This window comes from Chlamydotis macqueenii, chromosome 18 (genome assembly GCF_036417535.1).
Source record: "Chlamydotis macqueenii isolate bChlMac1 chromosome 18, bChlMac1.mat, whole genome shotgun sequence".
Lineage (NCBI taxonomy): Eukaryota > Metazoa > Chordata > Aves > Otidiformes > Otididae > Chlamydotis > Chlamydotis macqueenii.
In genome coordinates this window covers 7443152-7469247 of record NC_141573.1, presented here as the reverse complement: position 1 = coordinate 7469247, position 26096 = coordinate 7443152, and the positions used below count along the sequence as shown (strand labels likewise).

The window sequence follows — 26096 nt, the reverse complement described above, 5'->3', positions numbered from 1 at the left end:
TCTGCTTACTGTAGCTTGTCCTTTAGCCAATAAGGAGTCAGAAAACTATTAAAACATTAAAGGGCTGATCCTGTTCCCTTGGAACTCCGTGGGAATTTTGCCAGTGGTTTTGCAAGAATGCAATCCAGCTCCATAAATACATATATATATTTATACACGCCTCATGAAACCATTAAAAGATGCCCTAGAACACAGAAAAAAATTGTGTCGGAAGCTTACTGAATATAGTTGGCTGTTAGGAAGCAACTTGGTTATAGCTGGTTTTATCCTTTCTGATCATATTTTGTCAGCTACACACAGTCAGTGCAGGATCGAAGAGAATTTAAATGTAGAAAAAATCATGTTACCAGTGGTTAAAGTTTTACTACAATTTTTTGTGACATTCAGTATTTTTTTCACAGCTTCATCTCCAAGGCTGGAGAAACTTCTGATGGATTTCAGCTTCAATTTTCAAAAAAATTGTTTGCAAGTTTTCTAGTTGCAAAGAAAAGCCTGAGAACATTAATGAATCTATGTTTTATACATAAAAACACTTAGCATGTAATAATTTCAGGGTCTAGCTTACTGTTGTCATGCTTTGAGTTGGAAATATGGAGAGCCAAGAAGATGTTGCCTCCTCAATTTCCAAGAGAAACGAAACTTGTGTCTCTCTGTACTGGAGGATGGCGCGTGCCCTTCCCAGACCTCACGGACACGCCAAGTGGCTACGTTGGAGAATAAGCAGAGGTTCAACAGGAGGACTGTGGAGGCCAGCAGTAGCTTGGTTTTCAATGCCAGACGAGCTAAACCCAAACCACGCGGCAGGTGCACCCTGCAGCACACCCCAGCAACATGGCCAGTAGTGTGACCTGGCTCCCTCTCTACTCATGTGCCAAAACTTCTGGAGGAACCCAGGAGGTGGAAGGGCATGATGTATACCCATGTCTCATCTTCATGCCAAGTCTGGATGGGGTGAAAAAAAGCACTGGGACACGGGGTAGGGAAGCGCTCTGGGGATGAGTATTTTGGGGTGGAGATGCACCCAGCCTACTCCAGAGGGCTGGCAGTAAGGGCTCTGTCTGCTCTGCGCTGCTGGGTGGATGTGTCAGCACGCATGTTCCTCCCTGCCGCCCCTAAGGACAACTCTGGGGACCAAGGAGAGGCACTTCAAAGCCCCTGTAGCATCTGCTCAGCTGTGAATTGCTACAAGGAATAAAAGCTCATTTTCCAAATGAAGAAATAATTTGCTCACACTCCTGCTCCCTCTGGTTCCTCACGTCACTTATTTGCATTATCAAACCGGCAGAAATAGCAAAATATATGACATGTCCAGGTGGGAAATGTTTCTTAGATGAAGGAAAAAAATGCTATTTCACAGAGAGAATAGATGGACAAAGTGAGGATAATTCATCTTTTTCTCTACTGTTTGACCTAACTGGGGCAAGACTTTGGTGATGTGTTTATGGGGGCAGACTGGACAGTGTCCAGAGCCCATCAGTAGCAAAGTCAGTAACTTACTGACTGATATTAATTTCTCACAGGTGGAACCTTGAACAGATGCAGTCACCTTCCCAGTGGTCTTGGGAAGTGCTGTAATGCTGTAAAAAGCTCTTACTTAGCAACTGGTTTTATCTCCTTAATGATTTCTTTATAGTAAGATTCACAACTGTATTCAATTTAAACAGTGTTTAGTGTAAGAGGAGCATTTGGAATGGCAAGATTTTACCCATTTCTTAGCTGAGAAACTGAAAGGTTCCATCAGTCTGACTCCCCGTGCTGATCAAGGTAAATATGCGTGTTTCATTTGTATAAATAAAACTTTTCTGATCGCATACTGGAGTACTTCCAATGCTTCTGTGTTCTGTGTATCCCTGTGATTCATGGGGCAAATGATAATCTATTGTCCCACCTCCTCATATTTCTTTCACAAGACATTACTGCCAAACAGCGCTGTCCTATATCCTTAATCTCTCCTGCCACATGATTTCTGGTCATGCCCATGTCTCTGCTTTCTGTCTTAAGTACTAAGCTGGTACGGTTTCCTGAGAGGAACGAAGGATGGGGTGGTAGACGCAGGCAGATATAGTTTTGTGAAGGTTGTTTCTGGAATAATTGATAGCGTAGTTCTGGAGGATGCCAGCTTCAGACCCTGCTGCAGACAGACGGCAGAGAGCCTCAGCAGCCTTCTTTCTCAGTTTTCTCTCTTTAGTCTTCTCCATCACAGCATTCAGTAGCAGTCACTGGTGCGAAGGGACGAGAAAAGTTGCCAAACCTTTCTGCACGGGACAGAGCAACGGGGATCACTGCATCCGCTTTAACAGCCCCGATGCCAACAACAGCAACGCCGTGCAGTACATCTGGGAGATGGGAGATGACAAGTTTGTGGACCGGAAGTTTCATGCCGGGATTTGGTATTCCTGTGAAGAAATTATAAATGAAGGAGGTGAGTAAAACCATGTAAATTTACTTAAGTAATGAGTTCTTCCTACTTTATTGGTGTCACCTTCCTCTTTGCTGCAATACTGTGTATGTATTTTAAAGGAAAAAGTATACTTTAAAAGTTGCTCTTGTCTGGGAAGGGGGATCTTATAGGGCACTATCTAGTACATTCCTAAAAAATTCATAATAAATTCTGCAAAGAACTTTAGAGTGACAGGTTGTTTATGAAGATTTTTAAAAAATTCTTCTAACCAGAGCAGCAAGTTAAATTACTTTAACAGGAAAGTGTTTTGTTTTTCTGATGTTGTTAGTACCTTAGGCAAAAATGAATATATTTGCCTTAAATGATTGCTTGTGATCCACTATGGCCACATAAAAAGCACAATAGGATTTTTTTGTTGTTGTTTTAAAAATCATTAGAGCAATTAAATTGGTGAGACCCAACTTATTTCATGCATTTCCTCTTAGGCACAGGTATTTCGGCTTTCTTACTGTGATCTCAACTTTCATAAATCAAAGCAGAAGAATATTTTCACCATGCTGAAGCATAATTTGGGGACTTACTAGGCATGAGTGGTGGCATTTAATTGAGTTTCACTCTGCATATGTAAATGCCAGAGAATGAAATTAGCTTGCTGTTAAAGAAAGCTTCGAGTTAATTTTGGATCTTTGTATAAGAGAATTACTTAGCTGGTTCAAGAAATAGGACATTTAATGTAAATTTAGATCAACATTAAGTTTTTCCTTTTATTGTCCTAATCAGTCTACAAATGACAAGTAGAGCAACACTTCAGAGAAATCAAATCAGCTGTCATCTGTGCTATAAAATGCAAATATATTTGCAGTCACCTGCCCTGAAAGTCCAGTTCTACCAGAAGGTCTTACAATTTATGAAATTTTAAGGGGGTAAATATTGAAGATCAGAGCAAAATACGTCTCCAAAAGGCATCTTTCAGGTGGTGATTGCTGCGGATACTGGGGTTGTTTAATTTGTGCATCTGCTGTGGCAGTTCTTGTTTTCCAACTTGGTACAGTTACTAGCTGAAAAAAAAACCCAAACATCCTGTATTTTCAGAGCGGAGCAGAATTAATTCCAAGAGCTTTGTTCACAGCAGCTGTGTGGGGGTCAGGAGGTCACATGGGTTTGAAAATCAAAGCTTACAAAAAGAAATTGGAATCAAGCTTAGAAGAAATGTGTGTGAGCAGCAGCCTTGCTGCTGTGAGGAGAGCCGGTCTTCCTTCACAGGGAAGAGGCAGAACAGGCTGCCAGTCTCTCAAAGGAGCTGATCGTTCTCCCATTCTGGCTTCCACAGCTACAACCTTTTGGAGATCAATTTGTAGCCTTTCTCCAAGTGTCCCAGACTCTGGTTCTGCCGTGAAAAAGTCTGGAAGGATTCTCTAGCTAAGTCCCAGGAGCAGATCGACATACCAGGGACTCTGCGTGTACAAACATACATCAGAAATAGTTTTTCCTGATTATTTCAGTTTGTACTTTTATGACAGATTTTGCATTTTCTGCTTTCTATTAATCTGTTTATTTAGATAATTACAGAATACAAAATAATCCTGAATTTTGTTTTAAAATATTTTTTTTTTTCAGGTGAGAAATGTAGAAGCTTCATCAGTCTGACTCCAGCTTCCGATCGAGGTAGATATACATATTTTGTTTGTGTAAATAAAACTTCCCTGATCACATTTACCAATATAAGTATTCTGTATTTTAATTTCAAAAATGCTTGCTTTAATCCCCTACAGGGTTTTTTTTTTGTCATTTATTTAGTATTTCAACTTCAAAATGAAGTCCACATGACCTAAAATATTAATTTATGTCCTTTGAAAACACTCCATTTGAATAGGAATGGTTTTTAAAATTGCTTTGAATATGGGTATGGGAAGTCAAGATTTGTAAATTTTTGCGCCCATTACCCTCATAGCTCCAGGTCAGATCAAGACACCTAAGACAGTATCTAGATACCTGAGAACCACTCTGAGAAGCTATCCCAGGTAGGGAAATCCAGTGTGGAAACAGATTCCTGCCCTGCGCAGAAACGCGAGGGTGTGTTCCGTGTGTTCATATGACTGTTGTGCACACAAAAACCAGGATGCGCCAGGCTCGCCCCTCCTGAATTTATCATCCCGAGGCATCATACACAGGGATGATCACAGTTGTTCCATGCCTATGTAATGCTGGCTCACTTACAAAAAATGTTAAGGAGCAAGCTCACCGAGCTGGAGCAGCCAGTACTGTTGGGCAATGTAACATCTGGAGTTCCTGAAATTTTTTTTCCTGAGACAAAGATTTGCTGGAGAAACAAACCTTGCCCAGGAGCCCCCATACATAGCCTGGCCCAATAATTTAATGTCTAAACAGCCTTCGAATCGGAGAAGTCCCACAGCCTGTGGTGTGGGTTATTTACCACACAAACATTTCCTACTGCCATGTGTAGTGTTGAGTACTCAGTTACAAGTCTTAGCAACGTTTCTATTTCTAAGTTATGATTGCTAATACATATCTTCACATGAAATCATTATTTTGAATCTACAACCAGGTGTCTCGGGACACACTTATTTGTTTTTAATAGAGTTTGGGAAGGTCATTCGCCAGCTCTTGCTATGGTCTGGACACAAGGAGACCTCCTGCTCCTGAACGTGGGACATGAGCATGCTAATAGTAAAACAGCTGGCTGAGAAACTTTCATGGGAAGATTAACTTCTTGTGTAAGATGTGATTAACAGATATACGGAAAGAGATGACTTAGCAGATAACCAGAGAAATGAATCTCAGTGAAACCCAGAGAGTGTCTGGGCTCACGAAGGTTTCTCTGGCCAAAAAATTAAGATCCTGTTTAGTGAAAAACTAAGCCCACAGGAAAGATTTTATTTGATGACTAGACCCTCAGGCAATGTGGCTGTGTGTGTGGCCTTGCAGTCTGTTAGCTAGGTACCATGGTCTTCTGTTTTGGTACACTTCTCCCTGGACTCAGCAACCGTCATGTCACCAACTAGATAATGGGATAGTAATTCTTTTTTTTTTTATTAACTTTGGTTCAGGGTCATTTTAGGGTAGCTACTGAGTATAAAACCATACCAACCCACTTTGTACCGCAAGCTTCTTAAGCATATAGCAGGAATGTGCAAGTGCTCTTCCAATAAATGGCCAAATCAGTAGCGGGAATTGTAATTTAGCGTGTCCACTGACCTTGAAGTCTTCCTGTAGGTGTTATAACAGCATCCTCACAGCCTTCGGACCTTTGTTTAATGTTGTGTAAATGATATAAATGAAGAAGAAAGAAATGGTGAAAATACTAAACGACTGCTTATAACATCAGTGCTATTGATTTGGTTTTCCAGGAGTCTTATGGCTGTCTATCGTAGCAGAGCTTCTGTACATCATTTTGCTTCTGATTGGAGTCGTTCTTATGTCGGTAGAAATGTGCTACTACAGTACTGTCATTGATGGGCTAAAGATCAACGCCTTTTCTGCAGTAGTCACCGTGTTAGCAGGTACAGTTCTCTATTTATTATACAGGATCTCTATTTATTACAGCCAGGAAATTCAACATTGATAGACTTCCACCTGAAAATTAATAACAGTGTCCAAGTTTCAAAACTTTTATAATACCTACAGAGACACTAAGAATACAAGAGGCAGCAAAATTTTATGGACAATATTATTTTCAGTTAATTATTTTGTAATATGATTATATTTATATTTTATATTTATAGTTTTTACTATTTTTAACTTAATTATTTTGATTTTATAATTTTTAATTTCATTGTTATGTTTGTTGTCAGAGGTAAAAAAGCAACATACTCTTCAAAATAACTGGATTTTTTTATTTCACTCATGCTAAGTATAAAATTAGCAATAGTCAAATTAAAATAGCACTTTTAAGAGGAAATAAAATGCAATTAAATAATTGTTAGTAGAGAATTGTCATTAAAATTGTGTTTCATTTTCTGCATATTACTTCTTAATCTAGTGCTATTTAATCGTAGGATCCTAGGCAAAATCAGTTTGGAAGATCTTTAGTGTCCCTAGTCCAACCTGAGGAATTTGGTCTGAATTCAGTGTTAATTGTGTGTTGAGTAGGAGGAGGTTGGACCAGAGAATTCTGACGGTGTCCTCCAGCCTGATGTACTCTGTGATTCTGCCGATATTATAGAATTGTTACTGAGGAAGGTTGCGGTAAAAACAACATTTAAGGGTAACATGAGCAATGTTTCATGGAGTTATTCATTTTGGAGTCAGAAGTAATCATACTGTTTATTTACTAAAATTTCTTATGGAACACGTAACACTGTGCTTCATATGGTCAGGATTGATTAGAGTCCAAAGCAATTCCTACTCGCTGAAAGCATATCCTTTAGAATGGCGTCTAATTGCCAGTCAAACACCTGGCAGATGGCAAAGAATTAATCTCAAGATTGTCTTTCTGTCAAAATTTTGGGCTTTGATTCTAATCCTAATGTTTCGGGATTTAGTGTTCATGTATTTGTGATTGTTGTGCCTTTCTTCATGAAATGAAGATTTTTTTTTTATTATACTTTTTCCTCTTAAACATGATCAGACATTTAATTCATTTGCCAATCTCTTTTTTGTTGGCTAAATAAATCAAGTTTATCAAACATCTGGCCATGATTATGGGGAAAAAATATTTTTCTTCATTTCTAAAGAAGCCTTTGGGTTGTTGAAGACAACTGTCATGTCTGTCCTTCATCTTCTTCAAAATAAATGGTTGGGAAATATGTAATTGACTTCACATGTGTCTCTGAGACCTCTGATCACTCTTACTACACTGGTCTTTCTCTAGCCCAATTTTTGCCAGTCTTTCTAGAGGGCAGTGCTATATTTGTGGACACCAGGCCAAACCTCCAAGGACTTTAAAAACCACATTTATATTCCAGGTGGTGACTTCTGAAGGACTCTAGTTTTTGCCTAATTTTATGGAAGTGTAAAACTTACAGGGATCCATCACTCCACCCTGAGTTAGGTCCAATTCTCCTAAACCTTTCCTGACAGAAATTTGTCTAGCCCCATCTTAAAATATTCCCAAACTCAAAAAAAAACCACCACCTAAATTAAAAAAAAAAAAAATTAAATTTTAAAAAAAAGCTCCCTCTTTGGTACTAAAGTTTCTGTCACCTTCTTAGCAAATGTAAACCTGCAACAGAGCAGATGATTCCTTCTCTTTGCAGTTAACTTTTGCCCATTTGAAGATTGCTGTCTCAGCTCCCGGTAGTCCAGAGAGCAGTCCCCAAACTTTGCTGCCTATGAACTCTGAGAACCTGCTGGAATATCTCCTTTCTTCACATGACTTTCCTGAAAGGTGGCCAACCAGTTAAGAATCTCTGTTACTGCCAGATCTAGTAATTGCCCAAAAAAGCCCCCTTTCTCCATTATCTCACCAAACTTCATGATCCACTGTCACGTCTATTTTCAGGAAAGAGTAGTGAGCTCTACTCAACTCTTTAGGCAGTTTCCCCCACTTTTAGCAACTTTTCCTTCTCCAAATAATAAAAAATATTCCCTTTCATTAATACTCTTTTTGGTTTTGGCATGTACAGTGTTAAGGAGGCTTTCATAGCAAGCAGCAAGCTTTTCCTGGACATTGTTTACTTCTGCTGGTAAAATTTCTTGAAATATTAAAAAATTGAAGAGCGTCTGTCTTAGCTGTTAAACTTATGTGTAAATCCTTTGTAGATATAAACCAAATTTGGTTGCCCTAAGCTGTAATGAAGAGGCAATTTCTTGTACAAACATGCTCTTCATTCTAGCAGACAAATACAAATTAAAATTCAACTACTGGAAATTGCAGGTGCATGATTCTAGCTATATTTAAAATACACAATTAAAAACCTGTTACAGTATTTAATCATTGAACAAAACACATTATAGCTGGTGTGCACTGCTAGTTAACTCTATTGCTATTGTGTGCTAGCTAGGTAGCTGGTTTTGTAAGAATTAATGAAACAGACCTGCTTTAGGAACGCCTGGCAGAATGGATCTTGTGAGTCTGGTGGGGATCACCTGCTCTGAGCAGCTGATGTGTTTTAGACAGTGGGATGGTTGATACTGGAGGGTATTTATGGATTTGTAAATTAAGCTGGAAACAAAAAAAAAAAGATGTTCACAGGGAATTTCACTGCTGGAAGATAAAATGCTAAGAGAAAACAGCTACTCTTAGGGTTAGGCGGCAGCCTAGTAGCAATTATGAAAATCAAATTATTAAATATAAGCCCCTTTCACAATCTAGGCTTTCAGTGCTTTTTAATAGCCATTAAATGTTTGTTTACTCTTTCATTCACCTACAAAAAGTTGATCGATAAATGTGGCTGCATTTAAGGCACAGGGAATGGGCATATGACGACATGCCTTTGAAAAATCTTCCCACTGAACAACAGGAAGCTGGGAAACGTGTTCTGAGCAAGGCAACTGAGCAATACTTTGTTGTAATGGCTTATCCCTGCTCAGGGTTGAATTACTAAGAAGTTTTAGGAGGATGAGAGCCAAACAATTTGTTGCCTTTTAAAATGTGTGGGCTGTGCGTGCCGTTGCTCCTCTAGCATACAAAATAGGGAATAAGGGACTGTATTTGTGATTGTATTGGCAACTAATACGTGACACATAAATACACTTAGATTATAATGTCCAGTATTTTTGAGTGACTTACAGAATTTAGATGCTTCATAAAATATTCTTCAGGAGCTCAAGGGACAACTACAAGAAGCTAACAAAGAAGAATGTCCTCAATTTACATTTTCTAATATTCTTATGATATTATATTTTTTAGGTCTTCTGGGCATGGTTGCTCACATGATGTACACGACCGTATTTCAAATGACTGTAAATCTTGGTCCTGAAGACTGGAGACCTCACACATGGGATTATGGCTGGTCTTATTGGTACCTATTTGTTTATATTTGGCTCTTCCATTACATTTCAGTCACTTCACCCTATGTTCAAGGAATGCAGGCTTAGTTTATAAGGAATGGGCCTACCTTACTTCACCCCTGGGGATGCAGCTGTTTTTCTCTAATTTAGTTGTCTTAGATTATTGCACAGAATGCATCAGCCTGTGAGTTTTGCATTTGCAGTCCCTTAGACAGTATGGAGACATTCACTGCTCTGCATCAAGCAGAGGTTCTTCTTCAGACCCAGGTTTGGTACCCTCATCTCCCAGGACAACTGCTCCGCATAAGTTGTTTAAAACTCTTCCAGCTGTAGCCATTTGGGCTGAATTTTTCCTTATCAGATGTATGCTTCAGGCTGCTGTATCTGGAACATTTCAGACAAGATGATTCAAATTTTTGAAAACAGGCCTAGGTAAAAACACATTATTTAGGCCCTGTAAATAATTGTTACATATCCTCTAGGAGGTCTAGTGAATTTATTAAGAAAGAGGGTTTTGCTATAGGGACACATCTTTGAAAATCCATCAAATCGGATCAATAACAATTTGAATTTTCTTCTTGCTCCTTCTACTTGTAGTGTTATTGAACAAGAGCTTATAGCTGCATGCAGTCTTTATGATGCAGACTCATCAGAGATTTTTGCAGTGAAATAGGAGTTTCTTTTGTCTTTTGTTCTGTTACTTTTCACCTTCCTAATTACTCAAATCTCTTTTGAAGGTCACTGTACACTGCGCTGCATCTTTCCCAAGCAGCAGCAGTTTGTTGGAAGCTATTGTTACCTGTGTATAAATGAAGATGTTTCTTGGTGCTTTCAGAGCACTGAAGGATGGGCCTGTTCAGTACTCCCAAGCTGGAGATCAGCCAGATCATGATAAATGGTGTACCTTACCCTGTTTGTCCAGCAAATGAGGTAGCCCAGCACCCATATGCCACCCACTTCCTCAAAGTGGAACGGGTGATGTGCCTCTAGACAATGTCCAGGGGCTACTTGGATATCCTCAATGGGTACATCAGGAGCTGTGCAGGATCCTCTAGTAGTGCCTTCTTCCTTCCTTTCAGACATAGATATTTTTTACTTCTTTGACTCTTACTGCATCATTTTGTTCTTGCAACAATGATTTGGTTTTCTGGTTTGAGGCTCTGATCTCTTTTCTGGGAGATCTCTCTACTTTCATCAATAAGATTAGGTCTGTTTTTACTCTAAAATTAGTAAGAAGAGTGGTCAGTGGGAAGAGAGGGAGCGTTCCTTCATTGCTTCCCCCTTCTTGTGGGAGCGGAAACAGAAAAATGCAGACTGATAATGAGGAGCCTGTTCCCTCCTTTCCACCCCTCCCTGGGAGGAGAAGAAAAACACCCAAATCACTCTCACTGTTGCTGTTACTGACACAACTCCATTGATGCCCGTATGGCCACCATCATGTCCATCACTGACTTTAGGAGCAAAGATAGCTTAAGCTGCTCCCCTTCTTCCTGCTTCTAGGAGCCCTTCACGTCTACGTGCCATCCTCCACCACTCTCAAATTCTGACAATACATCTGTTTGCCTGATCACCCTGGAAAACCATTCTGGCTAAAAATAATGCTTAAAAAAAAAAAAAAAAAAGGGGAGTTATTTTAAAACCTAAATGAGTTTGTTGAACTACAGCAAGGATGTGGGAACAAACAGGAGGGAGAGGAGAGATAAGCAGGAGTTTTTTTAACTGGTTTCTCCACTGAAGCACATGTTTCATTAGATAATTGTGACCTTGCCATGTTAAGAAAGGCTCTGATGAGTAAGTTCCTCCTCCGTGAACTCCAATTCATTCCACTGTGGCCACATTTTTACACAGTACTTTTACACCTCCATGCATTACCCACTGAGTAGTCTGGAAGTTTCACATTTTTAGCAAATTGTACCTCAACATCATTTTTCAGTTCTGTCTTCTTACAGTTTTACTTCTAACATTTCAGAGCTGATGTACTTTTCTCTTTTTTTTTAGTTATGACCTGTGTTTTCTCAGGAACGCATTTCAGTGCTCTGAGCTTGCTTTAGTCAGCTGTTTAATTGTGCATTCTCTTTTTTTTTTTTTTTTTAACCCTTTTGGATAACTGATACACATTTTTCTCAGCGACACCTGTGAGATTTGTAGTCTCAATAACTGCACCATTTCATTTTTTATGCATCCTCATTTTTTTATATTTTGTTTTTCTGATATTAAGGTCTAAGTAGAGTAAACAGAGGAACTGGAGGCAGGGTTTCATTAAGCAGGAATGGTAAATGTGAATATTATAACCAGTATGTAGAAGTTAACTATATAAGTCAGGTACGCGGATGGCCATTAACCAAGACTTTTCCTCCCCCACCACGCTTTCTATCATATACACCAATACAATCACATGTATGCAGTATTTTAAAAAATAAAATTGAAGGACTTGGATATGAAAACGTTCTGCTAATTTCTGATAAACCTTTTTGTTTATAGCCTCGCATGGGCTTCCTTCGCTTGCTGTATGGCTGCGGCTGTCACAACTATTAACAAATACACAAAAACTATTTTGGAATTCAAGCACAAAAGAAAAACGCTGGAAAGGAGTTTAAAAATTAAATACAAGTTTCCTGATCACACAGCGCCAGAGAAAGCTTGCAATGTGTATGTGAACTCTTTTCACAACTGTACAGAGGACCCTGCACACGCAATAAAAGGCTTGCGTCACCTGGCCACTATTTCAATTCTGTAAAATCCTGTAAATCGTAATACTAGACCGGAATGAAACAGTACTCATTAATAAAAATGTATACTTGTGTAGCATTATTTATTTTTCTTAATAAAGAATTAATATATCCATGGTTATTTCAAGGAAGTCTTAGTGTTGGAAAAGTAGATTCCAGTCTCTTAGTCCAGAAAAAGACAGTGACACAGGTCCTCCACTGCTCTGCCTTTTATCAGTTTCTAATGCTGATATAAAGTATGTGAGTTTGTTAGAATTTCAGAGCATTATGGATCTTCACTCTAATTCTTTATTGAGAAGACTGTAAAAAATCCCATCGCAAAACCAAATCCCACAAAGAGCAGGGCAGCTAATAGAGCAGCACACGTGTGGTGCACGGCTTGGAGAATTTGTTTGTTATTAAACGTACAATCTCTCCAGGAAAATATGTGTACTATAGCTTACAATTCAAGAGTTTCACCGTATACATAGCGGTAGGATTTGCTGTGAAAGGCTAATAGAGGGAAGAGGCTTTCAATGTAAATACTACTCACTTAAAATGGCTAATAATCCTCCTGCTAACGAGCCCACTGGGAAACGCACTTGTGAATGCTGGGTGGCAGAGGCCTTACCAAAAAAAAAAAAAAAAGCTCAACAAAAAAGCTGTGACATTTTTATTGCAGTTCATCTGGCTCAATCAAGCTTGATGAATGTGGCATCTCAGTAAACTCCAGATGCCTGTGGCACAGATACACGCATCTACAATTGTGCTGGTTATCCAGAATCCAGTAAAAGTTAATGAGAGAAACAGGCACTTCTAGGATGCAATTTAAGTTATCCTCAGATCTATGTCAGATAAATCACAAGTTACAGGCACCTGTTCCTTTCCACTCTTTAAGAGGGGGATCTGGGAGGTTAACTCTGCGCTATATCTAGGACAGATGTCTAAAATTAGACAAGAGTCTCCTCATTTTTAAGACTTTCCAGTTTTAACATTCTTTTAAATTCTTCCTTACTTCAAGGGCACTTGTGTCCAGTAATGTCAATCTTTCTGGCCAACACCAAGAAATAGCTGATTTCAGCAAAAAAAAAAAAAAAAAAGTAAATTTAAAACAGTGCAACTGCAGTTCACATTAAGTTAAAATTACGTGTCCTTTAGTTATGTGAGAAGCTTAAAAAAATTAAAAGGAGCTGTAGCTGAATATCTTTCTCCTGGCTTCTACAACTAAATCTGCAGACACAGTTTTATCCTGATTTTAAAAAGTTAGTATTGTTAAGGAATGTTGTGACCTCAGGACAGGCACATGAGTGAGGCTCACAGAAAATATCTCTTAATGAACTCATCTCATAATATTTCCTTTTACTATCATAATATTTATTTTTCTTATAATAATATTTTTATATGCCACATATATCCACAGGTATTTAGACAGTAAGGCAGAGATGGACAAAAGAAATAGCAAGCTTCAGATTAATAATAAATTTCCCCAGAGAAAAAGTATTACTTCAGAAATACCGATGGAGAAACCTTGTTCTCAATAGGAGAAAAAGCCCACAGAATTATAAAAAAGTGTGACCTATTTAAAAGGTCACCTAATCCTTCTTTTCCTCTAGGCAGGATAAGCTAAAGCTACATTGCTTTTTTACAGATTTCATTAATCTTTTCTTTAAAGCTTCCAAAGACAGGAATTCTAAAATTTCTGTGGCAAGTTATCCTTCGTGCTTAACTATTCTTAGCAGAAAATTCTTCCCCTGTAAATCTCCTTTGCAGTGATTTTAGCACATTGTCCTACTACAGAAATGGAGAGCAGTTCAGTTCTATCCTCTTGGCAGTGCATTTTAGGCATTTGAAAATTGTTTAGGTATAACTTTCTTCCACTTTCTGGATTAAAGTAAATCTGTTCTTCAAAAATTTCCTGATAGATCACAGATGTTATTTTCCTTTGTCACTCTCTCTGCTTTTCAGTGTGGTTTCTTGAACTGTTCCACATTCTTAAAGTGAAAGAAAAATCAATGAAGAATTTCTACCGATATCTAGAAAGTGCAAAATGGACCAGAAGGATCATTAAGCTTATTTTAGCACACAATCCACCTGTTTTCACAGTAAAGCAAGACAATGTTAATTCATGTACATTTCTTGAAGCCAGAGCAGTTGAATTAGAGATACAAGAAAAGGTGAACGTCCCTGCAAGGTGATAACCATTATTTCCTTGCACTGAGAATTCCTTTCATTTTTGGTGATTCTTACTGATAGAAAGAGGTGGGTGAGTGCAACTGGTGTTGCAAGTTATATGAACAACAGGACTTGTTGTAGCAGCAAGTGCAGCTAGTTTGCACACTTTCTGAGTAGGTATTTCCTTTGCATCTGCAAAAAAAAGTGGGTGGGCATCATGTCTGTGAGTACTGATGACACCAGAAAGACCAGGGGAGGGTTTGGGAGGCAGAAATGAAGCTCTTAGATGTAAAACTGAAGATCAAACCACCCTTGCATTATATTTGTTTATATTCTGGTTCAGCTCACAGGATGACACAAAGAGGGAGTAAGACCTCAGCATGAGTTGCGAAAATGTGACAGGGAAGAGAAGCCTGGAATAACTAGGAGTGAGATAACTTTGGGAATATATGGGATTTACACAACTGACAAGAGTAATGGCTATGCTCACATTGGACATGATGAATTACCAACACATAGCAGAGGGGAGAAAGGAATTCAATGCTTAATAGCAGTCAAAAATATCTCAAATGCAGGAATTTGCAAAAGGAGAAAATAATTGAAAACCCCAGGAAGTATCTGTATGCCTGTCTGTAAATCTAGATTATTTATTTATCTTGAATGCTGCATGCAGCTGTGGCCTGTTTATCTTAAAAACATAAATAAAAAAATAAGGTAAACCAAGAAAAGATGTAAAGATCAAAAAGAGTAACCTAGACTTCTCACAAAGAGAGAGTGAATAGACACTAGGGCTCTCCCACTTGAAAAACAGGTAGCTGCATGGAAAGTGTGATGGTCATGGATGACTGGGAATGACCTGTTTGAGTACCATCATTTATTGTCTCTCACAGCAAAAGACATAGGAGATACCAGAAAATACCATCTGACACCAGATTTAAAGTATAAGGAAGTCTTTTTTAATATATCAGTTCCTTTCCTAAGGGATGGACTGCTTCAAATATGAATTTGAAAAAATTGTCTGGAAAATTGGTAATTTTATTAGAGACATATTGTCTCAAACTGTGTAGCAGATTACCAGAACCTGAGAGAGTATAATTCAGAGTCTCTCCATACTTTTATCCCATACTTATAATCCATCTTTCAAGCATGTACTCCAGGGTTCTGTCACAGATGACATATTGAACTAGATAAACCCTTATTTGGGCTGACCATTTGCACATCCTGCTAGTACTTCCAAAAAAGCACATCTGAGGAACACTCTGATCCATGTTCTAACCCTATTTTCCGCTGGTTTTCACTCCTCTGTCTCCCACATCTCCCTGCTTACCCATCCCTTTGTTCCTGTAGGCTCCCATCACTCCTAGCACTAACAGACTGTTCTGATAAGCAGCTGCAGGTCCCCAAACTGTGATCTACCTGTTTAGATTGGGAATCACTGTCTTATAACAGCTAGAGAGTTCCTAGTAGAGTTTTTTTTCCCATACTGTTATAATGTAAACAACGTCATCTTGTCATATTCACTAAATATAGAAGAGTACAGACAAATGTGTCAATGGCAGTGAATCATTGAGTGAGACGTCGGCTCGTTCATGTTTAACAAAGCCTTCTGCTTTATTCTACCCATAGTGAGAAGCATAAATAATCAACATTTGAATCATAATGTTTTCTTCAGGTCAAAAGCAGGGAAAAGAATCAAACAAAATCAATTTTCCTCTTCTATCTTCAGCCTTTCCCTAATCCCTGAGGCAACAATGGCAAAAAACAGCTCAGGGAAGAAGGTGCGAATGTAAACTGCTGCTCTGGGGATAGGGTTGGCCATAAGTACCTCCTGCTTCTTGCTGCTCACTGTGCGCAAGACTTCCTCTGCCACCTCCACTGGATGCACACCATATGCCACCTTCCTGAAAAAGACTAAATCAAACAGAGATGAGAGCTACAGACAGACAGGTAGACAGAGATACATCTGAGGGAGCAGTGGTGAAGATACACAGCTAGTGCATCAGTCACATTAGTTAAATTCCTACACATTTTCAATCCCTTACCCCTTCCCTTCCCCTCATCTATATATCCCTAAGATCTTTCCACAATTTTGAAGTAAAGTCCTCACAGTCCCTAGGGAAGGAGCAACATGAGTGCACTGGAACTTTCCCTTGGGACCTTTCATGCTCTGCTCTAGCTCCATTCCCCATGCCCTGGTGTATTTTACTTTCTCACATAATCTTGTCTCTTTCCATGTTCCTTCTCTTTTCACCAGGCTCATCTGATGTCTCCAATTTCTCTTTTCTTTTGCTCCCCTAGCCTGTTCCTCCTTTGTCATTTCCGTTCTTTTCCCTGTGCTCGTTTCTTCTCACTGGAAAAAGCCTCCATACTGCTATATGGGCCTCATCCACTGCCTCTCCTGATGCATCAAACCTTACATTTCCAAATAGATGCCTCCCAGTTGCCAGGTGCTTGTTGGCGATGATATGAACAGATGAAGGTTGGATTCACAGTGCTGACAGAAATGTCAAATTCTTCCATTTCAGCTCTAAGACAATCAAAAAAGCCTACAGCAGCATGCTTAGAAGCAGCATCTGAAAGGAAAAGAAAGAAAAAATCCCACATATTATGGTATTAAAGAAGGATGACAGTATGTGAACCTTGACCAAAACCCAGAGTGATGTGTTAAGTGCAGCGGAATCACAAAGCACTCACCCGCCTTGTATTTGCCTCAGTTTGCAGTGAAAATCAACCCGTGCATAATATAAACTTAAAAAATGGCAGGTGGGCTCTGGGAACGTAAAGAAGCTTCTCCATTCATTTGTTTTTAAATTCCTTCTTCTGGCAGCTTCATTTCATGCAACATGGGTATTGGTAGTGGCATTGTAAAAACTGTCTCTGCTAGCTCTTCTTCTGCTCATGATTTTAAACACATACAATGTCTCTTGACACAATCTGCTGTTTTAGGTCAAAACCATTCCAGATGTCCCATCAATGTGGTGTTTCTTTTCTGGGCCTTTTTTGTAGTTCTTATACTTCTTTTGAGATGGGGAACCAGAATTGCACACAATGCTCAAGATGTGGGCACTGCATAGATTTATACAAAAGCATAAAGACAGGATTTTTTTTTTTCCCCCTCTACTGCTTTCCTTACAGTTTGTCACTGTATTTTACTTCTATGGAACTATTACTCACAATCCTGAGGTCTTGCAGACCTTTTAATTCAGAGCCCATCATCCACTCTGACCTGCTGCCACAGTTAAAAATGTCTCTTTACATCTATCCTATATTTTCTGCCCACTAACTTTGCATTTTATTAATGCAAAGACATTTTATCATAATTTAGGACTGCTTAGTTTCATTAGGAGCTCTGGATCAAAGTCCTTCTTAAAAATTTTCTGGAAAGCCAACCAGAATACAATTACTACATCTCCTTATAAACTTTCACACAAATCCATTAAGTTCATGGGTCTGCCTTTAGAGAGCAGCAGCTGGTACCTACCAGTATGTTATACTTACACACTACTTCATTATGGTTTCTACTAATATACTCAGTACAGAATAGACCTGTTATTATAGATTATTATTATTATACCAGACAGATTAGACCTACAAGTTTGCTGTTTCCTGAAAAAAAACATTGCTGTCATGTTCTATATCCTCTTATCCTCAAGTACCTTAGGCAGTATTCTTAAAATATAGTATTTTAACTATTTCTTCTTGAGTTCCACTTCTTTGAAATTTTTTCAGCCAAATACTACATTAATAGCTTACTGAATTACAATGCAAATTAGCACTTTTAATAACCTATTATCAGTGCCATGGAATACTCACAAGTTATGCATTAGAATGTACATTTTTTTGCGATGTATAACTTACAAGCTGCACGAAATGGGATTCCTATTTTTCCTTGGATACTATTAATTAGAACAATTTGGCCAGTTCTTCTTGAGATCATGTTGGGAAGAATGGCTAAAAAAAAGAAATAAAAGGAAGAGCCACATAAGTAAAAGACCTCAACTTATTTAGTGAAAAGAAGTGATAGCTGAAATGTAGATAGGACAACTTTAATGAAGGTTGTCTCAATATTGCAATCAAAAGTATCACAAAGTCCAGTAGCTGGAAATTTGAGTGTCTTCTATCACTTGGATTCTGCATGCAGATTTGGGTGCAGTATTATCACATTCAATTGTTAGCCTGCTTGTACCCTTGCAAGGATTTTGAAAACAATTGTCTTTGTAATAAAGGCAGCAAGCACATAAATAGAGGAGTCACCATATGCAAAATACAATAAGCAGACATTTGAAAAAGTGTCTGGCTTTCAAAAACCTGCTTATGTATTTCTTAAGCAATCTATTTCCCAACTCACACACTCTGATTTTGACCTTCACTACCATTTCAGTCCATTGATTTTCAGAATTGTTCCTTATTATAGGGAAGGAGGTAAAAATAAGTGCAAATTAAACAGTGCAATACCAATGACTTGGATCTCAAGCTTTAAGTGGCAACAACAAAACAGGAATAAAAATTAAAATACCTTTGGTTAATGTTATAGGTCCAAAATAGTTGGCATCCATTATCTTTTTATCAAGTTCCAGTGAAATGCTCTGCACTGCTCCTTTCACCTTCATACTTGCATTGTTGATCAGTATATCCACGCAGCCATAGCAATTCAGGATTTCCTTAGCCACGTCTTGAATGCAATTTATGTCTGAGATATCCAGAAGTATGAGCTTTGGTGCATATGTCTAATAAAGAAAAGACTTGTTTCAAGGATACCTGTTATATAAAAATGTATTTCTATTTACTTTATTGTAAATTAATTTACCTTGATATCTGAAGAAAGTGCTTATATCATTCTCACAAAAGCTTTAATTTAGTCTTTTAACCCACTCTAGGAAAAAAAAAAGGTGGTTTACCTATCGGTATTCATAGACTCTGAAATTTAGGTGAAGCTTTCCCTTGAGCAAAGAAACACCTTCTAAAGAACTGGCAGCAGGGGCAGTCTTGCATCTCCACTTGCATGGTGACCCCGTGGTAACGAGGAAAGGCCACTCATTCATATGCTCCCATGCCCTTCTAGTGGGACTTCTTCCAAAGTAGTGGAGAAACTCAAAATTAATTCAATCTTTAGACCTACTCCTTGAGCACTCAAATTATGTGAAAAATAGATGACAGTGCTTGTGATTAAATGAAGCACTTTGGATCCCTTTCATCCAAATTAACAGGCAAATTCCTCTGCATAGCATTTCTAGTCAGGCGTCTTGTTCAAAATGCAGGAGTTGCTTTCCCATTCATTGCCATGAAATAGCTCAAGAGCAGGATTCTGTTTTATGCTTCTGGCATCATGCTTGGAAGACTTTCAGAGGTGTTTCTCTCTCTGGACTGTGTTGAGTATCTACCTAGGTGACCAAAATCACCATTAACAGTGAATCATGTTTCATGTACCTTGTTTTACTGGATTTAAAAGTGCTTTGTGTACCTAAACAAAATGTTTGCCTCCACTTTCAAAGCAGAGTGAGGAAATGCTTACCGTACTGGGGTCTGCCACACTAATTAGAGCATCATACAAGGCTTCTAACTTTTCCCATATCCTGCCACACAACACAAGCCTTGCTCCTCCTGTGTGAAACACCCGAGAACATTCTAGGAGAGAAATACATTCAAAAGAAACAGTAAGAATAAAAACAATTTGATTTTGTTTGTTTTGCTGAGCTAGGGGTTCACCCCAGTTAATGCCAGGTCTCTAGGGAGGATTCTCCTCCCTTTCTTATGCAAGTGAACTATGATTGTACTTTTCTGAAAGTAGGAACTCACATAACAAGGGGAACTGGCAGTCAGTGTTGTCCATCATCCCACCTCAGCACTGGCTACAAGACTGCAGCCAACTCATTACTTTAGATCTTAACAGGAGTATGTCATCAGCTCAATCTACATTACAAAATACCAGGCTGGAGCATCTTGACAGCATGTATCTAATCTATTTTCTTCTCTAGGTGGTGCTGAGGGAGGATATATTCCTCACTGTCCTGTCAGTTTGACCAAAGAAAGGTGTTTAAAAACATGAAGCATCAATAACTCATGGGTATCTTTTAGGAATTCATTGCCAGTTGTATCCCTCTGGCTGTTATAGGCTGCTACAGGGTCCACATTCTACCTCGACTGAATTGTCCTGTACTGAGCAGTCCAGGAATCTGTCAAGGTTGTCCTCCTGACCAGGAAAAGTACACAGCTGCCTGCCTTTTCTTTCATGGAATAGATAATGCCTTGCAGATAGGCCTGAGGTTGTGTCTTAGTTCAGCCCCACTCAGGACCAAGTTACACGGTGTCTCACTCACTCCCCACACCCTTCAGTGCGACAGGGAGGAGAATTGGTAAAGAAAAGAAGGCAAAACTCCTGGGCTGAGATTAAAAAAAGTTTAAGAGAACAACAGAAGAAAAAAAACAGATATGGAAAAACACACAAAAACCCCAATAACAGAAAACACTTGAGCACATAATTTACAGTACAATACCTCATGATGGATCCTGACATTCAACCCCCTCCCCAGTAGCAGCAACTTCCCCTCAGCCCCATCCCCACTTTATATACTGAGCATGGTGTCCCATGGGGTGGGGTGGCCCTTGGGCCAATTTGGGTAAAAGATCCCAGCTGTTGGCTGATCAGTGACCTGTCCCAGCTGTGTCCCCAGCCACAGGGGCCAGCAGCTCCAGCTCCTCTCCCAGCTCAGGTGAAAATTAACTCTGTCCTAGCCGAATCTTGGACAGGGTGTGACTGATGATGTGCCCACTGTGCAGCCAGCCAATTAGCTGACAGTGTGTTATGAGTGCTGATAGAATTGGAAATCAAAAGTTATTTTTCCTCTCATACTTTTTTTTTTTTCCTGATTAGGTCTTCCAAAAAACTCTCAGCCTTGAAGCCCTCATATTTGGTCCCTAAACCTGTATGACAGTTATACATTCAGCATGGGAAGAACAGGAATATGGTCGTACAGTTACTCTTATGCCTTTCCAACCTGACTGATTTGTCTTAGCTCTTACGGTCTTTGTTGAATGGGCAACAGTACAGCTCTGGTACTACAGCTGTCTGTCCTCCAAAAAGCTTTTTCTTCAGATTTCAATACGCACAAGCAAATCCAGCTATGCTAATATGCCCATATTAGATTTCTTAAATGCCCATGGTAGATTATTAATATCTGTATGGAAGCACTTCTGGATCCACTCTTCCATTTTTGTAAACCTGTGCAGCTGCAGACTTTTGTTTGTGTAACCTTTGTCATTATTTACAACAGTAATTTCATTAATGTCTTTCATTTTCTTATTTCTAGCATAGAAAGGCTTTTTTTTTATTTAAAGCTCAAAAGATTATTTGCCAGTACCAGGACAACTACAGCAGTATTTTTCCTGTAAACATAACAGATGGGACAACCTTGTGAGTAAAATGTGACTGCTGTGTGAATAGCAATAAAATGGAAAAAGGGAAACAGATTATGTGCTCCTCTAGAGCTATCCTGGACTTTTCTGAATTATGGCACCAAGAAGAACCAGGAATGAGGTTTAAATAATAACCCTAAACCATTGCAAACATCTTCAATCATCAGGGTTTTTTTTCTGGTTTTTAACGTTGATGAACATCATCTTTAGTCCAGAAAATCTGGCATGTGGGAAAAGGAATTTGGCTGTTGCCTAAGAGCTCAAGTATGCAGCAGCTGGCCAGACAGCTGGTATTTTAAAACTCTGGACAAATGGGCATCGCATATGCATCAGTGGACAGTACAGTAAATCCTGCATGAGTTGGAATCATTCAAGACGGCAAATAACTTCTCACTATCACCCTATGGGATATGGGCAGTAGATATGTTTAGGATATTAAAATCAAATTTCTTTGAGTTACCTCCTTTTTCATCTATGTGAAAAAGGATGCAAGGTGGGGAGACGATTGCCTTTGTACCCTCAAAAGACTGGCAGCAGCTAGTCACCAAAAAAAAAAAAAAAAAAAAAAAGGGTTAATAAGGAAATTGAACTTAGGAAAGTCTTCCCCAAAGGTGATGTAGTGCTGGAGCAAGATTCCTGGGGAAATCTTCAATAAATGTTCTTTATCCTCAAGATTTGCTTGACTTCACACCCAACCAGATCTAGCACTTGAAATGTTCCTGCCTAACCCTAACTTCTGTCTAGAAGCCTCCAGGCATCCCATGATCCTATGAGGCACCCAATCTCAGCTGGAGAACTCTAAATCATGCCCCTCCAAACAAATATAACCAATCAGAGAAACTACATACTAATATTATCTCCAAATGAAGCTGAAGTATGTCAGGGAAAGGGAAAGACCAGGCGGGATGTGGAGGTCAGAATCATTTCATGCCCTGCCCTAACAGGCTCTGACAAAGAGCGCTCCTTCCCAGCACAGTGTGTATTTCTGTTGCAGCTCTCTGCTCTGCTCTCCTAAGGAATAATTCTGCAAAGGCATTCCCATCTGTTTTCTGCTTGGGTGTGCAAGGTTTTCAACACACAGCAAGTCTTCACTGGCATCATCAAAATGTGGCCTCGAGCCCTTGCACCTCCTGCCCCTCAAGCGGTGCCTGGAGCAGGGCGGTATGTAAGGAGTACACCACCCGGTACCTTTAATCTGGCAGCACCATCCAGGTAGGAAACATAAGCCAATAAGAAGTATATGCTAAATAGCTGGCCAGCCAAGCAATCAGCTCATGAAAATAGATAAATGACCACACACCCTTTCCTTCTCTCCTGTGAACCGACCACTACAGGCAGCCAGGCAGCCCAGCTGGAGGCTTGAGAGGATGGCAAGGGAAGAGGAGCAACAGGAGTGATGGAGGAGGCAGAGGGACCAACAGGGACAGAGGGCTGAGAGCTCTTTTTTACAGGGAGCAGGAAATGTTGAAGCCTTCAAGGGTTGAAAAAGAAGATGTAAAGAGCAGGCTGACACCTGTTTATACTGATTTGCTGCTACCGCGCAGTGACAGCCTGGGTAATAAGATCTCACAGTAGCAACACGCTAAAAATAGCACTCTTAATGTACGTACAAAACCTCTCATTCTATTGAATTAAATACATACAAAGCTCTGCAGTTCCTAAAAGTTTGCCAGCAGTTCCTGTGGCTGAGACTAAAAATGTACATTTAAAAATCATAGGGTTTGTTTAAAAATATATGTCTTAACTTCTGCTTCACGCAGGCAGTTATGAACATATGCAAGGTAATGTGTGCACATTTTATCACCTAGGGAGTGGTTCTCTGGCTGTTTCTGTTCTCTGACACTGAGAAGAAATGAGACAACTCACCCTTTCCCATTCCAGAGATGGCATCCGTGATCACCACCACCTTGTTTTGCACAGCTGACTTGGACAATAGCCACCTGACTGACTGATAAATGTAAATAATTCCACTGATCCCTAAGAGAAGCAATGGTAGAGCAAGTACAGCAAGAATACCCATCTCTGTGGGAAACAAAAGACCATGTGAAAATAACAGTAATCATAATATGCACTCATTACTTTTCAAATTATTCTTATTTAAAAAGCGATGTTTTCATATATAGCAAATCCAGTAATCAGCATGCCAAAGGCTTGAAGCAATGAGAAGCACGTTTTCCAATCAAAGGGTTAATATAATTATTTAATAAACAGGGTAATATTGTTCGTCTGTTTTTTTCATCATTGCATGGTCTAACCAAATCTGGATTCCTTTTATTCAAAATTACTCTATGTTGGCAAACACATAATAGAATTTTAGTACAAATATTGTCTTGAGGCAAAACACAGACTAAAGTATAACCCTGACCCTTTAATTATGTTGCTATTGTAGGAAAACAGATAACAAGCTTGTAATCCTAATTTCAGATAAAACCCATGAAAGTGTTTTCTGTTCTAAAAGATAGAGAAAACAGAATCACTTACTATGGCTATGAAGACTCCAGGTGCATTTAAAGCATTCCTTGTATTTTTGTAGATGTTTGTGTTACAGGTTTAATTAAAGTTCTTTAGCAATTTCATGAAGCACTGCATTTGTTGAGGCTGCTTGCCTTGCATGAGAATGGCTATGAATAGCCATGTGACAGAGATACTTCAAAAATAAATATAGCATCTACAGTGTGATTTGCGTGCCTGACCTATCTAGTCCAACCCACTGGACAGTCATGTAAAAGCTCTTAGTACACTGTCAGTTCAGCTGTACCAAGAAATTTCTATCTTGCCGTCTTGCCTTCTAGCTGCAGTTCATAGGACTGTCTCAATTTCTTGCCATTGGCCTTCAATTAACTTTACAGACAAAAACATTTCTATAAACTCCGTGATAACTGTTCAGCAATATGCATGAGTGTCAGGAAAAGGTCTTTGAGCCACTGTGGGCAGCCGAGAGCTGGAGCACAGACCAGGCTGGCGTACTGGGCTTCCAGGTGCCGCGGGCTGCTTTCCACTTTTGGCATCTGCAAGGTAGATGTGCCTCTTTCCCAGCAGTTTTGGGACCATGTTAACTTTCGGCAGGTGATCTAACTTTTACATTTCCTTCAGAGAGACCTTATCTGTTAATCTGACAATCACAGTTATGGGTTACCCTTTGGGGTTATAGGGAAAATAATGTTTTACCTTAAACCGTTCTTGTTTTGCTATTTCAAAAAATTGTATCAGTCTTAAAATTGTAAGTTTTGACAACCAGATTCAATACTCCTGTTCATGATGGTCATAACTGGTCATCTGAATTCTAGTTTGAATTTTCATCCCAAATGAGACAACGGCAAATCTATAAATGACAGAGACATTGATACTGGAGCGTTGTAAGAAGGAACAAAGACTTTATGGTCAGGTCTGTAGATACCAAAACATTGTTAGCTTTCAGTGAGTGAAAAAGGATAGAAGGTTATTCTAGAGGCGTAGGAGGGGACTTTTAGACATAGTTTGTAAACCTAACTTGCTCTATAAGATAATGACATCAGAAATCAAGATGTGCATTCCTGCCTGTGAAAGTTGAAGTTGCCTGATGAAGAACCCATGATTTAAGATTTCCAAACCACAGAATTGTATAATGTGCCAAGATTTGAAACATTCTGTGCACTTCTAGCTAAATAAACTCCATAGTGAATGACAGATATGAATAAATACCTGTCTTCCAACGCAAAATGATCATGGTGTCCTGAAATGTACATCAGTTTCCACAGGAGAATGTAAAAACATTAAAACAAATGAGCTGAGAAGTCATGCCAAGCCACTGCAGAAGCAAAGAGGAAATCTGATTTTCCATCACCCCTAAAGCCTCATCTATCTTCACTGACTTTCAAAGTATCAGCTTTAAATAAAGAAATATACATTTCCCTATGAGTAAGTAAGCTGGCTTGTTCCTTTTATGGAACAGTATGTGTTGTTCTTCTAATCTACTCAAGGTTCTGGAAACATTTTTCTGTGAAGGTGAAACATCAGGAAAAAAAAAAGGCACACAGTAAAGAGAGAGGATTTATAAGCATTCCAAGTTATTTGTTTGCTTTGTTCCCAAATGAACCGGAGTAATGGTACAAGTAAGAGAAGAGCAAGAGCATGGGTGTGTTGGTGTATGGGTTTAGAAACAGGTGTGCTATCTGTAGCAGCAGCTTGAAGGTCTCGCTGCTCACTGCAGGTGGATTCGACTAGATGACCTCTAAAGGTTCCTTTCAACCCAAAACCTTCTATGAATTTAGGATTCACTGCAACAGCTCCCCAGAGACCTTGTAGACCTCCCACAACAGGAGGTTTTCAAGACGCAATTGCACAAGGTGATAGGCTAGGCTACCATCCCATACAAGGTTGGACCAGAAGATCTTTGAGGTCCATACCAATAGGGGAGATTCTATGGTACTATGAATATCAGGCTTCTATCGTATTTAGTTTGTGGCTTTTGAGGTGTGTCAACGAGTAAAGGCCTCTTTACATTAGAGCTC

The 26096-nt window shown here is 39.2% G+C and overlaps 2 protein-coding genes across 7 annotated transcripts in view; both read right to left on the bottom strand.

Annotated features, from left to right (window-relative positions):
* The window catches only part of GLP2R (glucagon like peptide 2 receptor), a 28819-nt gene extending 26383 nt beyond the window's left edge, over positions 1 to 2436 (bottom strand). Inside the window, exon 1 of the mRNA XM_086762466.1 lies at positions 2252 to 2436. Coding sequence (XP_086618592.1) covers positions 2252 to 2436 — 185 coding nt within the window. The remainder of the gene's footprint in view (positions 1 to 2251) is intronic.
* Positions 2437 to 5959: 3523 nt separating this feature from the next.
* Positions 5960 to 24212, bottom strand: DHRS7C (dehydrogenase/reductase 7C). 6 transcript variants are annotated; one of them, XM_086762467.1, is made up of 9 exons: positions 24088 to 24212; positions 23473 to 23628; positions 19706 to 19818; positions 18710 to 18920; positions 18052 to 18144; positions 16611 to 16766; positions 16019 to 16104; positions 12575 to 12647; positions 12092 to 12268 (listed from the first exon to the last, which is right to left on the bottom strand). In XM_086762467.1, exons 2-9 carry the CDS (start codon positions 23624 to 23626, stop codon positions 12177 to 12179), a joined length of 978 nt encoding a protein of 325 aa, XP_086618593.1. In that variant the 5' UTR covers positions 23627 to 23628; positions 24088 to 24212; the 3' UTR covers positions 12092 to 12176. The 6 variants fall into 6 exon arrangements, with proteins under 6 accessions (XP_086618595.1, XP_086618596.1, XP_086618593.1 ...); XM_086762471.1 differs by having other exon boundaries at positions 23473 to 23583; positions 24088 to 24211; XM_086762469.1 differs by lacking the exons at positions 12092 to 12268; positions 12575 to 12647 and adding an exon at positions 5960 to 5995.
* Positions 24213 to 26096: the final 1884 nt, after the last annotated feature.

What these genes read in the sequence shown, in the direction of transcription:
- DHRS7C (XM_086762467.1), bottom strand. Translation starts at nt 23,626, where the DNA reads ATGGGTATTCTTGCTGTACTTGCTCTACCATTGCTTCTCTTAGGGATC. An exon ending in CATCTCTGGAATGGGAAAGG is followed by an intron (nt 19,819 to 23,472) that starts GTGAGTTGTCTC and finishes TTTCTCTCCTAG; the next exon opens with AATGTTCTCGGGTGTTTCAC. An exon ending in AGGATTATTAGCCATTTTAA is followed by an intron (nt 12,269 to 12,574) that starts GTGAGTAGTATT and finishes ACTTTATATCAG; the next exon opens with CATTAGAAACTGATAAAAGG.